The sequence below is a fragment of the Drosophila virilis genome, chromosome 5 (genome assembly GCF_030788295.1).
Source record: "Drosophila virilis strain 15010-1051.87 chromosome 5, Dvir_AGI_RSII-ME, whole genome shotgun sequence".
Classification (NCBI taxonomy): domain Eukaryota; kingdom Metazoa; phylum Arthropoda; class Insecta; order Diptera; family Drosophilidae; genus Drosophila; species Drosophila virilis.
In genome coordinates, this window is record NC_091547.1 from 5424900 (window position 1) to 5439539 (window position 14640).

Genomic DNA, 14640 nt, shown 5'->3' on the forward strand with positions numbered 1-14640 from the left:
GTTGATTATGTTATTTGTTGTGATTTCGTGCAGCTACTTACCAAAACACTCATGTCCACACACTTTCCAACAGTTGTTGCTCAGGTTCTTAGTTTTTGTGGCTGCCACAACGGAAGTTGCATCATTAGAAATTCTGTGCATGCCGCGTGTGTTTGTTGACCAGCCTGTGCCACAGTCAGTCTGTGTGGCACTTGTGCTTCTGGGAAGATGTGCTGACTGCTGCTGTTTGTTTTCATTTAACTGCTTTTATTTACCTCTTCTCCCTTTCGTTCTTATCAGGTTTTTGTTTTCTTTGTTTTTCTAAATATTTGATTTGAATCGGCCGCACAACCTGTTGTCACTGTGTGTATATTGTGGCTGTCAGTGCTGCCAACTTGCTGTAAAGTGTTTTTTATGTTGGGTGGCACCAATTTTTGTGGTCGCGCAAAAGTATGCTATGCTTTTTATTTGAATCAGTTGCGAGTTTGTGTCCTAAGTCTTTTGTTAACTTAGCCAAAGCAAGCGGAAAACTTTGAAAAATGCATTTTCAAATATTTTCAAGAAATATTGTATATATATAATTTCCATATATTTTTCCTGGCAATAAGAAATCACGAAATTGAACATTTTATATAGATTACTGGTTACATAAAAGTTTTCAATTGAGAAAAGTACAACCCAAGGAAAAAATGAAAGTTTTGTTTTTTTTTTAAATACATTTTTTATTTTGTTTTTAAATATTAATTAAATTAAAATACATTTAGGTTAAAATTCATGAAACTCTATGCGAATAGTTAAAATAAATATGTTAATGTTAAGTGCTTAACATTAAAGTGTAGCCGCATTGAGTGGAATATCTTGAATGGGTTAAAACCAACCAAAAATAAAAAAAATAAATAACTTGCAGCTGCGTACTGATTGAGAGCTTAAACTTAAACACTAGCAACCCCGAGTCGTAGAGGAATCACATGGCCAGACAAACGGGTGACTGCAAGCGGTTGACTGCAGTCTTCCAATTGATTAAGTGATAGCCGCATGTGGCATATGCACACTGCATTCACGCATTGTTGTCATTGGCCATAACCTTGTTGATCCACGGTACAAAGTGCTGTATATTGGTATAAACGCCCGGCAGATGCTCCCTGCCGCAGCCAATGCCCCATGAGACGAGGCCAATGAGGGTCTTGCGGCCATCCATTGTAAGCGTGAGCGGCCCGCCGCTATCGCCCTGGCAGGAATCCCGGCCGCCCTCCTTATAGCCAGCACACAGAAATACCTGGCATTAAGAGAAGCAGAGCATAGGAGTTACTCATGTGAAATTAATTTAAAGTAATTGTTAAAACTCACATCGTGTATGGCCTCGCGTCGTCCGGCTGCACGGAACCAGCGCTGGCAGCGATCATTCGATATGACCTCCACATCCACCTCCTGCAGCACCGAGGGCACCGTGCTCTGGCCATGCCGCGTTCGTCCCCAGCCTGCCACAGTTGCCATTTTGCCGGTCAACTTTGTGGTGGGCGGCGGCAGGCAAACGGGTATAATGTGCTGCTTGTAAACCACATTGCGATCGAGTCGAATCAGCGCCACATCGTTCTTGAAATCGGCGGGATTATAGTGCGGATGCACCTCCTTGCGCTCAATGCCATATTCCTCGTGATTGAGACGCTCCTCCTGGCCGCGCACGTCCCACTCGCCTAGGCGTATCTTCATGTTTGAATTAGTTGTGCTGTCATATAAAATGTGATTAGGTTTTGGCTAAATTCATCTTGATGTCTACTTACGTGGCCACACAGTGCGCGGCAGTAACCACCCAGCGATTGGATATCAGAGCACCACCACAGCTCAATTTGCGCGTGAGAAAACCGCTCTTGATGAGCGCCACCTGCCAAGGATGCGAGCCAAAGCCCGTGGAATGGCCGCCCACGATGCGATTGGTGCGTGAAAAAACCTCACCGCAGCCTGTGGAGAGTCAAGGAGCATGGGATAAGTTGAAGCAAATGCATAGAACAAGGTGCGTGCAAAAAACAACTACATAAAATGGTGATTCAGAGTGGTGTTGTGTGGTGCATACTAAGGAAAACTTGCAGTGGTGCTCAAAAGAGAGAAATAGAGAGAGAGAGAGAGTGTGTGTAACAAACAATGAGAATAAGAGAGAGAGAGAGAGAGAGTGATAACAGATAGATATTATATTTGGTACAGTTGAATTGGTTTTAGTACCCGGCACTGGACGATAGCTGCCGTCATTGTAGCCACCACCACTCTCGTATTCATCCGCCGCCTCGCCCGCATTTAGATCGAGCACATTGCCCACGGCAAAGGGCTGCGCCTGCGGCACATGTGCTGCCGTTGGACGCGTCGCGGCGGAACTGTCTGGCGGCGCATCTGCATCAAAGAAACTATCCAGATGATTGGTGATACCTAAGTGATTCGCGTCGTGCTCCCAGCTGTTCAGGCTGGAGGCGCTGGGACGATGTACCGATGAGCTGGAGCCGGAGCCGGAACTGGAGCTGGGCTTGTAGGGATTGCCGCTATAAAGCGATGGACGTTTTGTGCTGTAGTAGGCGTGGCTGGGATAGGCGGGTCGTGCTGATGAGGCCGCTGACAGGCCGTTATTGTTGTTGTTGTTGTTGCTGTTGCTGTGGTGCTGCTGTTGCGTCTGGTGATGTGGTTGATGATGTGCCGGCTTGTTGGCAGTTGGCGACAAGTCGGGATAAATGTCGTGCAAGTGTATTATGTCACCTGTGTGTAAGAATCATGATGATGTTGCAGTTTTCCTCTATGCACAGCCAGGTATTTAAGTACGTGTGTGTGTTGAGAAGGTGGGGTCGGGGAGAGGGTCTATTTAATTCGAGCTCAACTTTCGCTGTGATTCGTTTTAAGTAGTGAAAGACTTGAGCAAAAGTAATAATAATAAAAACACTGGGCCACCAATTACGGCTAGCGCCCTGCACGACTTTATTATGTCACCAAAACCAATGAAGTTGAAATTAAATTCACAACTAACACACACACACGCACACACACAACACCCCACACATACACACACAGCCAGTTGACCAAAGCCCATGACAGAAACAAAAGACAAACGTATGAGATAATTTTTCGCACGTAATTCAAAAATAAAAAATAAAAGAAAAGCCAAAAAAGAAAAAACGAACTGCAAGCGCCACAGAACGGCGCAACTTGATTAACACTCTGATTTTTTTTATCCCCCATTTTTTGGCCGAGTTTCGTCTTGGACTTGAACGTATAAAACGAAATGCCGTAACTCTGGGCTCTGTGATTTTTCCCACATTTTAAAACAAACAAATAAATAAAAAAAAAAAAAAAACAACCTTTATTAAAGCTTGATGCAGGCTCTGGCAAAAGGCGCAGCAACGTGAAATTTCACTTTTAAAATGCAAAAAACGTTCACCTTCGTTTATTTCCGCAACCGTTTTTATTTTTACTTTTATTTTTTCTTATTTTTTTTTGGGTCTTTTCATTGTCGCGTCTGTGGCTTGGCTTTTGGAAAATTTTACACTTGAGCAACACGCAGACAGACAAAAAAATTAAAATAACAAAAATCAAAATTCCCAGAAAAACTATGCGCCACATTTTCCCTTAAAGAAAGTGAGTAGACAAAACAGAACGCGCTACTTTATGAGCTTTACGAAAATTACCTCCAAAAAAAAAAGAGAAAAACATGTAAAAAAAATGAGGCCAAAATTGGGCTGTTAAAAATTTTCCACTAAGAATTATTTACAACATGTTGTAATGTGTTTTTGTTTTATTTTTTGTTGCACATTTCTTGGCCAGCAGAAGCCTAGAAAATTAAACAGAGCACAACAAAATGGCAGCAAGCTGCTTGGCATGTGCGCTGCACTGTGTGTATGTGTGTGTGTGTGTGTTTGCGATGTGTGTGGCATAATATGTTGTTGTTATTGCTTATAGTCTAGCTCATCGCATTGCTGGCTGAGATTACGTTATAACAAATGCACTTCAGGGTAATTGAATTTGTTCAAAATCAATTTTAAGCCGAGAATGTGAAGTGCAAAAATACAATAAGACGAAAGAAAAAAAATAATTTAATGTACACTTGTGGCAGACAAGGCGTTAAACAAAAAAAATAGCCAAATAATAGCAATGGGTCTTGACGATTTAGGGAATATTATGCTTTGCATATTTAATTACCAATTTTATAAGAAATATAATACGAAATTTATTACCATAAATATATTTAAAATTTGTTTATTTTTGTTTTTTAAGTATATTTTTATGGACAATATTATTCCCAGTTTGTACAAATTTTAGAAATACGAATGCAAAGTTTTTAGCGAGCTTTTCTTTAGTAGACAATTTTTTTTTCTTCAATTCTTTGCCCTCATAAAGAGCGAACGTTCCCTAATCATTTTTGTTCTTTTTAAGCAAGATTTGATGTTCAGACAGACTTCTCACGCGTCTGTCATATATTTATATATTAAATATTAGCACACATACATATTGGCAACTCAAGGTCATAAAAAGAAATATATTTCAAAATATTTCGGTTTAACATATAGAACCCTTGTAATATTTTAGTTAAATGCTCGGGAGCTACACAGATAAATAAGTAGCTTCATTTACTTTAATAACAGCTTATTCTTAGTACATAAAAACTTTCAGACAAGTTTCTTCTTTAACTGACATCAATTCGGAATCATATAATTAACATTTTCCCATAACTAATAGTTATATCAACAAAGCTCAACTCTGCAACAATTTAAAATTGATGTTTTGTTAGTTTGTTTTGCTTGAGTATATAGCCTGAACGACCCATCCTTCCACTCCAGCGCCCACTGCCTGAGAGTGCATTAAATGGAATTTAGTAATGCATTTGTTGTGCTTCTGCCTTGACTGCCCTAGGGGACGTATGTGTATGTGTGTGTGTGTGTTTTTGCTGGCAGAGTCGAGCAATTTGTTGTCATTTTCGAAATGCGAACTAATTTATTGCGCTATTATACAGGGCATTGCATAAGTCGAAGCGCAGCAATTTGCAATTTGTGCTCGTAAGGTAAAAGAGCAGCAAATGCTACATTTAACTAAGCATGGCAAATGTACTTTGTTGGGATGAGGATTGCGAGGCGTAGGGTTAGCAGCTGGGCGAAATGGGCGCCTATTAGAACTAAGTTACTGTTACTCACTTGTATTGTTGACCGGCGCCGCATGTGGACTCTCCTCGGCATCGAGATCTTTGTCCACACAGCATGACCAGATCATGCCGCCCGAGCATAGATCCAGCGGCTTGCCGCCGCCCAAGACGCACGAGATGGACAGGCCACATTCGAATTTGTGGCCACGGAAGCGGCACGATTGCGGTATCACTGCAAAGACACCAAAATAATGGGCATTAGTAAAGTTAACACGCACACACACACACAAAGTCAAAAGTCAATTGGTGTAGTTTAGGAGCGTGTACTTCTGGATAGCATTTCCATGACGCTGTTCTCGCCATAATAGCCGGTGCCGCTGCGTCGTGAGAGCGCATCCAGTATGAGCATGTCGTGCTCCTGCTGTGCGCTCGGATAGCCCAAGGCGCAGACAACATTGCAGCCGTTCGGCGCCAGAGCATAGATTAGCAGCAGGCTCAGCCATTTATCCTTTATGTGGCAATGCGTGTGTGTTCGGGCGCGCGACATGTCTGGCTCCTGTCGAGGAGCGCAACGTAACAAATGCGTACTTTCACTTTCGGGCAAACACACTTGCTTTTAGCCAGCAACTGTTCACGTTCACTTTCTTTTCGACTGCGTCGCAATCCTGGACCACACTTATTTAGTATATTTGGTAATTTGAGTATTTAAAACGTGAGCAGGATTTCACTTTTATTTTCGTTCAGCGGCCCAGCGACTTTCTTGCCGAGCTACGCATGCGCAACGACAGTTTTTCCACGCACGCAAAGAAAATTGTTATACAAAACTTAGCTGGGCTAACAGCTGCAACAGCGCAAATCAAATATCGACCGCACGTCGGGAAATTCAGCTCAGAACTAAGCCAAAGTTTTGTGTTTGCGCTGCGTTAAAGCTGCCGAAGACATTTGCTCGCATTTCGCCATTTCACTAGCGCAGCCGAAGACCCCATGTGTGTGTGCGCTTGTGTTTGTGTGTGTGTGTGTGCGAGAGAGCTAAAGAGAAAGAGCGACAGCAACAAGTTGCAAGCAAATGTGCTGTTGCTCAGCAACATGTTGCCAAGCGACCAAGTCTTGACTTTGATTTGGGTTTTTTTCTTTCGTATTTTTTTCTTTTTCTGGTCAAGGTTTTTGGTAGAGCTGCGACGTTTTGAGAGCTCTGAGCACAAATAATCTATAATCTATAGCATATGTTGTTTAACACTTTCGAATGTCGGTGCAATCGCTGCAATTGTCGTTAATTGCAGTTGATTTTCCTGCTCTTGAGTATATATAAAAAAAAAAAAAGACTTTTGCTTTTTCTATATTACATGGCGGAATGCCATTGAACTTGTGCTGCAATTTGCGCATGATTTTATGCCCGTGTGTTTTGGCTATCTTTTTCTTTAATATGCAGCTCTAGCTGGCCGGTCTTTCTTTTTTTGTTTTTCATAATTTGTTAATTGTTTTAATGGAGCATTATGCGCTTTCGTCGGGGCGCAGAATGGGCCATATGTTAATGTCGGCTCGGCGTGTAAATAATGACCGCTCAACATTTTTTGTTTTAACTTTAAACTCTGGACCTGCGTTTCTCGAGCTAATTGGTTTTTATGTTAGTTTTTTTTTTGGAAAGTCCAATTAAAGCTATGCGCATTTACAAGATGAATGAAGCCTGCTCGCTGCTGGGGCGCGCCAAGAATATGATACTAAACAGTATAGCCAGCAAAGTTTTGTTTACTTTCGCTGGCTTAATTCGCATTTGGCTTGGTAGAAATCGTAGCGTGAATCATGTGAACTTGACATCGTATCGATAGCTGGGCTCAAGGTTAATTAATATGCAAATTATGTAATTGAAATTTGTTGGTCATGTTTGCCAAGTCACTATTCGCAAAACGTAAGACTTAGGCAAAGAACTTGCTTTAAATTAGTTGGTCTCATAAAACAGATTCTTGTGTTACCAATAGAAAATCGTTATTTACTAATTTGGATGGTGTAAACCAAAGACTTAGGCAACAAACTTGCTTGGTGGCTAGTAAAGCGAATAACTTGGGCGTAAAGAATTTGCGCGACAAAGTATTACAGTGTAGCATATTTTCTAGCATGTTCCTCCATTTATGTTACATAAGTGACGCAACAGACTGGGAAATAAACCGAAGTTAAGTTTGTAACAACAATTTGTTCAATGAGCACATTTTTGTCCATACAAAACAAAAGACTCAGGCGACAAACCTACACAGTGCCTGGTAATTTTCCTATTTATACAAAACAAAAGATTTAGGCAACGAACTTGTCTACTTTTAGTCAAACCATTCGTCAAACAGTCTTGTAAAAAATACTAAGGCAACAAATTTGCATACTTACAATCGAGCTCATCGAAGAACTTGGCCTGTTTGGGCAAATCCTTGTCAATGGCCTGCTTCAGCTCCGGCGTGACCACCGCATTGTAAACGGAGTTGTAGCCGCCGTGGGCGGCGACGAGGCAGCGACACAGACACAGCCATTGGCCAAGCAGCAGGAGCAGCGGCAGCGACGTTGGCAGCGGCGGCAGCCATGCAACTGCGCGCATTTTGCAATACTTTCGTTGTCGCTGGCGTTGTTGTGGTTGTTGTTGTTGCCGCTGATGTTGTTGTTGTTGCTGTCTTGTTGTCTGCTGATTTTGTGCAATTGTGTGTTTCACTTAATTCACGTAGCGGCGCGAGTTTTTGATTGAATAATCGCGCGTTTGCATAGCAGGCGGCAGTTAAGATTGAATTAAATAAAATTCACAGCAGACAATTTGCTTAATATTTGGCAATAATTCCCGGTGCATATTTTGCGACCATTTTTTATATTTTAACTTTTTGTGGAGTGCAGACGACGCGTCACGCACTTTTTCTTTAAACTCTTTCAATTTGGGCTTTTGTTGGCATTTACACGTTGTTGTTGTTGTAGTTTTGAGCTGAAACCGAAACTGTTTTAACTGCGCTGCGGCGGGTTTTGCGTTTGCGAACAGTTTGCGGTAACGTCAAAACACTTAATAAACAGTTGGCTGACAAATTCAAAATCAAAAAGGCCATCAACACGCTCACCAACACGCAGCACGCAGCGCCGCAGCAGCAGCAGAGACGTCGCAACGTTGACTATTGAGTAATATACGCCAAAGAGTGTGAAACAGAGACTCTCGACTGTATGTGTGTGCATGGGCGTGTGTGTGTGTGTGAGAGTCACACTCGCATCGAAATCGAAAGTGAAAAGAAACAGACAGAAACAAGACGTGGCCTCTGAGCAGAGACGAAAACTTTTGTCGCTCACTTGGCAATTGCATGTCGCCTGTCGCTTAACTGTTGTTGCTGCCGCTGCTGCTGCTGCTGCTGCCATGACTAATGTCAAATTTAGAGCTGTACACTAAAAGAAAATTAAAAGAGGAAGTCGAATTGTTTTACTCGCACCTCACATGTTGCCGTCAATTTGGTTTTTGTGGACTGCCGAATGTAATTTTAGCCAAGAGCCGTCGAAAAATCAACAAATTGTACAAATTGCAACAGGAAAAACCAGCAGACACGACTGGCGGCAGTCAGGCAGCCAAGCGAAAGCCAAACGCGCTTAACATCTTATTTCCAGTTTATCTCATGCGTGAAAAATCAACAGCAGCAACAAATGTGATTTTCTTGCATTGAAAATTGAAAAGCCATCAAAACGAACAAAGCCCAAATAATTGATGGCTAAGTCTGCCCGATGATGGGGTTCATGGAAAACTTTTCGTTGATTATTGGCCGCAAAATTGATGACACACTTGAGACACAATTAAATTGATAAACAAAGATAACAATTATAAAACGTAGCAAGCATGCTCGACTAGCAGTTACCATGTAAAGGTGCTCTAAAATTAAATGAGAGAAAAAGGAAAATAAAATCTAGTACATTCCTCTTTGAACCAATTTATATTCCCAATTATGTAATTAGCTACTATAATCCATTACGTATCTTAAGATCCAGAGTCGATATCGATATTTATCAAATTTTGTATATAAATATACACAACTTAGCTTCAAACACATTTAAGAAACTTCGATTTTATGCACGATCATCATGCCCTCGCTCACAATTTTGTGCTCACAGGGTATTCAAAACAAACGTAACACAATTTAAGTACTAGTATTGGGCAATTGGCAGATGACACTCGTCGAGTCTTTGACTTGGCCCAATCCTAATGTGTTTAATGTACAAATTATGATTATTATTTGCTGTTCGTTGTTTTTGTCGCTGTCGCTGGTTGCCTGTTGATTGTTTCTGTTGCTGTTGAGTTGAAAGCGGTTGATTGTGCCATTTATGGCAGCACCAACGAACACTAAATGGGAAATGGGCCAGCGCCAGCGCCAACGAATGCCAAATGACATAACAAAGTAAATTTTGTTGTACGTGTTGCAAAAGTGCGTAATTCAATTCAAAATTCCAAATGCACAGTTGCAGCCATCGTTCAAGGTCGTTCATTGTGCCACACACCCACCTGAGCACCCAAAAAAGGCAACTACACCCACTTACATTAGCTACATAATAATATTTAATAAATCTAATAAATTGTAATTTGTAATTTCGTTTTCATGTTGATGATTGTTTTTGTTGCCGCCGTTGTTGTCATTGCACAGGCCATTGCTTAATGCTAGACGCCATAAACTAATGAGATTGCGTGTCACATCCCCGGGGAGCTGTCGCTTCAGTCTGCCATTTGTTTGGCTATAGCTCATTGTGCGCCACGACGTCTTCCACCCAGCGCAGACTCTTCTGCAGATTGTGATAGATGCCCGGTTGATGATCCACGCCGCAGCCAAAGCCGGCGCTGGTTATGCCCACGAGCACAAATCGACCCCGTTCTTTGATGACCAACGGACCGCCAGAGTCGCCTGTAAGTAATGTAATTAGCTTAGCAGATTATATAAACTACGTATATATCTCAAGTTGTCATTTATTAGTTTTGCTAAAAATGCTTGAAATAGTTAGCGAATACGTTAAATATTCTTTGTGGCAAGTTACAGATCTGGAGAACTCTTTGAGGCGATTATGGGGTTGTACTTTAAATTAAGTTGAGAAACTGTTTGCCAAGGAATACGCGTGTGTCTTCTCAATTTGCTTATCCTGAAATTTCGAAAGCATTTCCCACAAACAAACCTTTTGAAATTCCCTACAATTCTGTTAGTTTCCGCTCTGTTAACATCTCATTTCTCATAATCATGTTAACCGCGCCTCTATTAACGGCTTAACAGCGCGCTGTTAATGCGCAGCCTAAAATTATGCAGCGGAAATTTTGTCAGCTCTTACCTAAACACGCGTCCATATGCCCGTCGGAGTGACCGGCGCAGAACATTTCCGATTTGATTTCCACACTGATCTGTTTGCTCTCATGCCATCGAATGCACTCCAAGGTGGCTGTGGTTTAGATTTAAGACTGTCAGATTATGCTTATTCATATAGAGTACTCACTGTACTTACAAATGATTGGCACACTGGCCACCTGTAGCATGTTGGTGCCCGCATGACCCATATGCGCCTCTGTCTTGCCCCAGCCGGCGATCAAACCCTTGCGTCCCACCAGCCGTATGGGATACTGTGGCAAGCATATGGGCAAGATGTGTTCGCTGAAACCCGTCGGGCGGGCCAGCTTAAGCAGCGCCAGATCGTAGCGGTCCGGCTGCGTGATGCGAAAGTTGAAGCGCGGATGTATTATCTTTTGCAGCACACTGTGCTTCTCCACGGGCAGCGGCTCTTGTATGTGGCCCAGATTCTGTGTGTCCAGCTCGCCCAGATACACGGTTATATCTGGTAGCTGTGCCTGCTGTATGCAATGCGCTGCCGTCGCCACCATATTAGCCGAGATCAGCACTCCTCCGCACTGATACTCCGCAATGCGTATATGCGCCAGCCACGGATACTCTGCAAACTGTGCCGGCCGTCCACCTATTATGCGCTTCTGCAGCGTATTCTGTGCCATGCGCGGCAGTCCACACTCGGGCTAGAACAGAACAGAACAACAGATTAGTAAATACTCTGCAGCATAATTAATAAGGGCATTGGGCACACAGTTTTCACAGAGAGTGCAACAAAACAAAAAATCATAAAACCAGTTTTTCCATAATTAATTATCTCAATTGTCTTATTGTTAACATGGCTCGCACGCTGTGCACTTGATGACTTTTGAAATGACCTCTTAGAAACTACAAAAGGATAATTACGGTATTTCTAAAAGTGCCAACAATGCTTAAAGAACGCTTACACAATCTCAATTATAGCTTGTGTGGGTAAAGTTTTGATATTCAATAAATAATATAAAGTACTTTTTTTTTGTTGCCATGGATGCATAGAATATGACATTTATGAGAAATTGCACACAGGAAATGGCTTGAAAAATTATGTTTACAGTTTACAGATAGAACAGGGGCCTTGCAAGGCAACTTCTTACTAAAACCCGCTCTCTATTTTTCTAGTTATGCTATTGATGTGTATAAATAAAAGTCTGTCCAACTAATGGATGATAATCATGGATATGTTTCACGCTGTATTTTCTCTACCCATGTTGTGCAGTGTAATTGCTCAATTGGAGCAGCCCGAAGCACTTACCTTCAGATTGAGCAGCTCGTTATCATCTCGTCGCCGCAACATAATGCGTTTGGGCAGACTATTCAGACCCAGCTTGAGTTTGCCATAGTCCACTAGATTCTCCAGCGGTGACTGATGCGTATGCTGATGCTGATGCTGATGCGGCTCGGCAATACAGCAGCTGAATAGCCACTTGTTGCTGCCACAGCCCTTGGCATGCTTGCCGCCCTGCAGCCAGCAGGAGAAGCTCAGCTTGCAAGGCCAGACGCCGCTCTGATGCACACACTCGGCGGGCACGCCCAGCAGGGTATTGAGTATACCTGTTGCGTATGAAGCATTAGCAAGGTTCTGGCGAGGATTGGCTTTACTTACTGGCCTGCAGCGGCGCTAGTTGGCAGAGCAGGAGGCAGAGCCACAATAGTAGCATTTGGCTACATGAATGCCGCATTTCGAGTCACAGTTTTTCTGTACACAGAGTCACTAGTTGGCAGTCACAGTCACTGTTTTGTTTTGTGGGCGTTTAACACAATTTGCTGACAACTAAATTTATTTTTCGCTTAATTGTTGTTGATTTGTTGTTGTTATTATTGCTATTGTTGCTGTTAATGAAAGCATGACAATTTCTTATTCACTTTTATGTCGTCTATTTTGTGGTGTCTGCTGGTCTTGTTGTTGCTGCTGCCATCTTCTGCTTTACCATTTCGAGCTGCCAGCGCGCTCTTATTTCTACTAAGATTTCTTATTATTTTTTTTTTATTTTTGCTGCTCCACTTTTGCTGCTCTTTGTGGCTGCTTTTGTTGTTGTTGTTCTTCTTCTTCGGTGATTCTTCTGGCTGATTCACACACAGCTGGCGGCTAGCTTCAAAGCTGCTTGTGTCCTTGTCGCAACGAGTTCTTAAGCTAAATGGGTTAAGAGACGCCTTTTTAAATAATAACTGTGTCAATGCATTAGCTGCTGGCACAATTTTCAATTGCAGCCACACGCAGCACACAAAGTTTCACACATGCTGCCAATTGTGGCATGTCTCAAACACAGAAAACGCGCCGCGAGAATTGGCTAAAAAGGCAACAGCAGCAGCCACAGCAGCTACAACGACAACCGCACGCAATGCTGGCCAGAATCAAACTGAAGTCTCGACTTTGGCTGAAGCTTGGTGCTTGGCGTGAGCTTCTGCTCGCCAACTGGTTGGCACATCTTGATCTTGGGCGCTAGTTCTCAAATGCAACGTCTGTCTAATTATTACGAAACGCAGGAAATGTTTGTATCAGGTCGACTTATAATTATTTTATGCGACATAATTGCAACAACAAGAAGAAGAAGAGCAACAACAAAAACCGAGCTGCTTGCATGCAACATATTTTGCTTTTCTATGGGAAATGGGAGCAGTTCTGCCCTGGCACAAGGTTGTAGCTGCTCTTTTTTGGGTTAACTGCGTGTCAGAAGTAGGGGAGGGGGGCGGGGAAGACATTCTTTTATGTAACTTTCTAAAAAGTAAACTCTTATTGATGATGCTGCCACTGATCTGCCGCGGATATTAGCATATCAAAAATGCTGCTGAAATATATTTCAACTTTTGTGCGCAGCAGGCGTTTCGCCGGACTGTCAACTTTGGTGCTTGTCATTAAACAAACAAAAACTGAAAACCTACAAAAACCACACTAAACTCAAAAACCTTAAAAACCCCAAAAACTTACAAATCTCCACAAACACTTTTGCTTCCGTTTAAACAAGTTCTACGTACACATAAAAAATATATATACATATTTTTTTTTTTTTTTTAAATATAATCCGATTCGAAATTCAAATAGTTTATTTGCTTTGATTAAATAAAGATGGCTTGCAACCCACAAGCAGCAAAAGCTGCCACCCAGGGAATCGCTGCCGCACATGCCAGCAGCATTGCGTATGTGCAGTGCCAGAATCTAAAGTATAATGCCATTATTATAGGCTGGCTGGGTGTCATCATATCAAGCGTGATGATCTTTAGCTCCATGATGATCATAAACATGCAAACCGATGTCGAATTGCTGATTAAACAAGTGCTGCTAAACCAGGTCACAGACAAGGAAATGCAGCTCCTAATGAATCGTAACTATACCAAACTATTCCATTCCATTTTTATATATATCTTCTATATATCTGTGCATCCCTAGTATTGGCTGCATTTAGTACAGTCGCCTATGGCATGTCTTTGATTAACTTGGGCGTCAGCCTGTTGCTGCTCATTGGTGTGGCTCGGGTGAGTATAAGAGCTTGAAAAAGCTGGCTCGGTTGAGGGACATGTTGAGGGGTATTTTTATGCATGTTCATTGTAAATTTATCATGAACATACTAGTTCTTTTAATTTGCGTAATGATTCTGCTTGAGAAATCTTACTAGATAGGTTATCTCCATTGTAAATATTTTCAATGAATTATATTTCTTTTAATATATAGAGACTTTGATATAGTTCCAACTAGTATAAACCTTGGCAATCCCATTTTAACGAATATTCACTTTATTTTACAGGATTCGAGCAGCCTGCTGTATCCCTGGTTGATATATCACGGCGTTGTGTTCGGATTTGGTCTGTATATGGGTATATTCTATGCCATGGCTGGCCTATTTATAGATCTGTCCAGTTTTTTGATGTGTTTGCTGGTCTTCGCCCTTGTGCTAGGTAAGTCCCATTTGAAAGTTATCTATACCCATACTCCCAGTAAAATGTGCGCCTGTGTACAGTGATCTATTATAAAATCTATCATGAGGTCTTTACCCTATTTCGGGTCATGCAAGAGCAGGCCTTGCGTAGCGCACAATTTTGCCAGGATGCGGAGCATGCCTATGCCTCTGGCCTGCCATATTCGCCGCTATATTTGCCTCGCTTTCCCTTCAAGCAATAAACAGCAAGAACAATTCAAATAGTCGATAAATGTTGAGTATATATAATAATTAAATAATAATATCCAACGAGCTTTTTTTCAACATT

At 41.9% G+C, this 14640-nt stretch overlaps 2 protein-coding genes across 3 annotated transcripts in view; one reads left to right on the top strand and one right to left on the bottom strand.

Annotated features, from left to right (window-relative positions):
- Positions 1 to 675: 675 nt before the first annotated feature.
- LOC6627281 (transmembrane protease serine 9) lies at positions 676 to 12785 on the bottom strand. Its single transcript, XM_070210586.1, has 12 exons — positions 12044 to 12785; positions 11693 to 11991; positions 10568 to 11087; positions 10397 to 10504; positions 9818 to 9981; positions 7459 to 7748; positions 5417 to 5706; positions 5142 to 5321; positions 2197 to 2718; positions 1761 to 1938; positions 1327 to 1705; positions 676 to 1255 (listed from the first exon to the last, which is right to left on the bottom strand). The coding sequence occupies exons 1-12, from the start codon at positions 12117 to 12119 to the stop codon at positions 1037 to 1039; spliced, it is 3225 nt and encodes a 1074-aa protein (XP_070066687.1). The 5' UTR covers positions 12120 to 12785; the 3' UTR covers positions 676 to 1036.
- Positions 12786 to 13313: 528 nt separating this feature from the next.
- LOC6627279 (uncharacterized) overlaps positions 13314 to 14640 on the top strand; it is a 34815-nt gene continuing 33488 nt past the window's right edge. The window contains exons 1-4 of one of the 2 annotated variants that reach the window (XM_002048662.4): positions 13318 to 13760; positions 13826 to 13911; positions 14181 to 14331; positions 14394 to 14636. In XM_002048662.4, coding sequence (XP_002048698.1) covers positions 13505 to 13760; positions 13826 to 13911; positions 14181 to 14331; positions 14394 to 14554 — 654 coding nt within the window. In that variant the 5' untranslated portion in view covers positions 13318 to 13504 and the 3' untranslated portion in view covers positions 14555 to 14636. Of the gene's footprint in view, positions 13761 to 13825; positions 13912 to 14180; positions 14332 to 14393; positions 14637 to 14640 lie in introns of those variants that run through there. The other variant, XM_070210321.1, reaches the window with a different exon arrangement.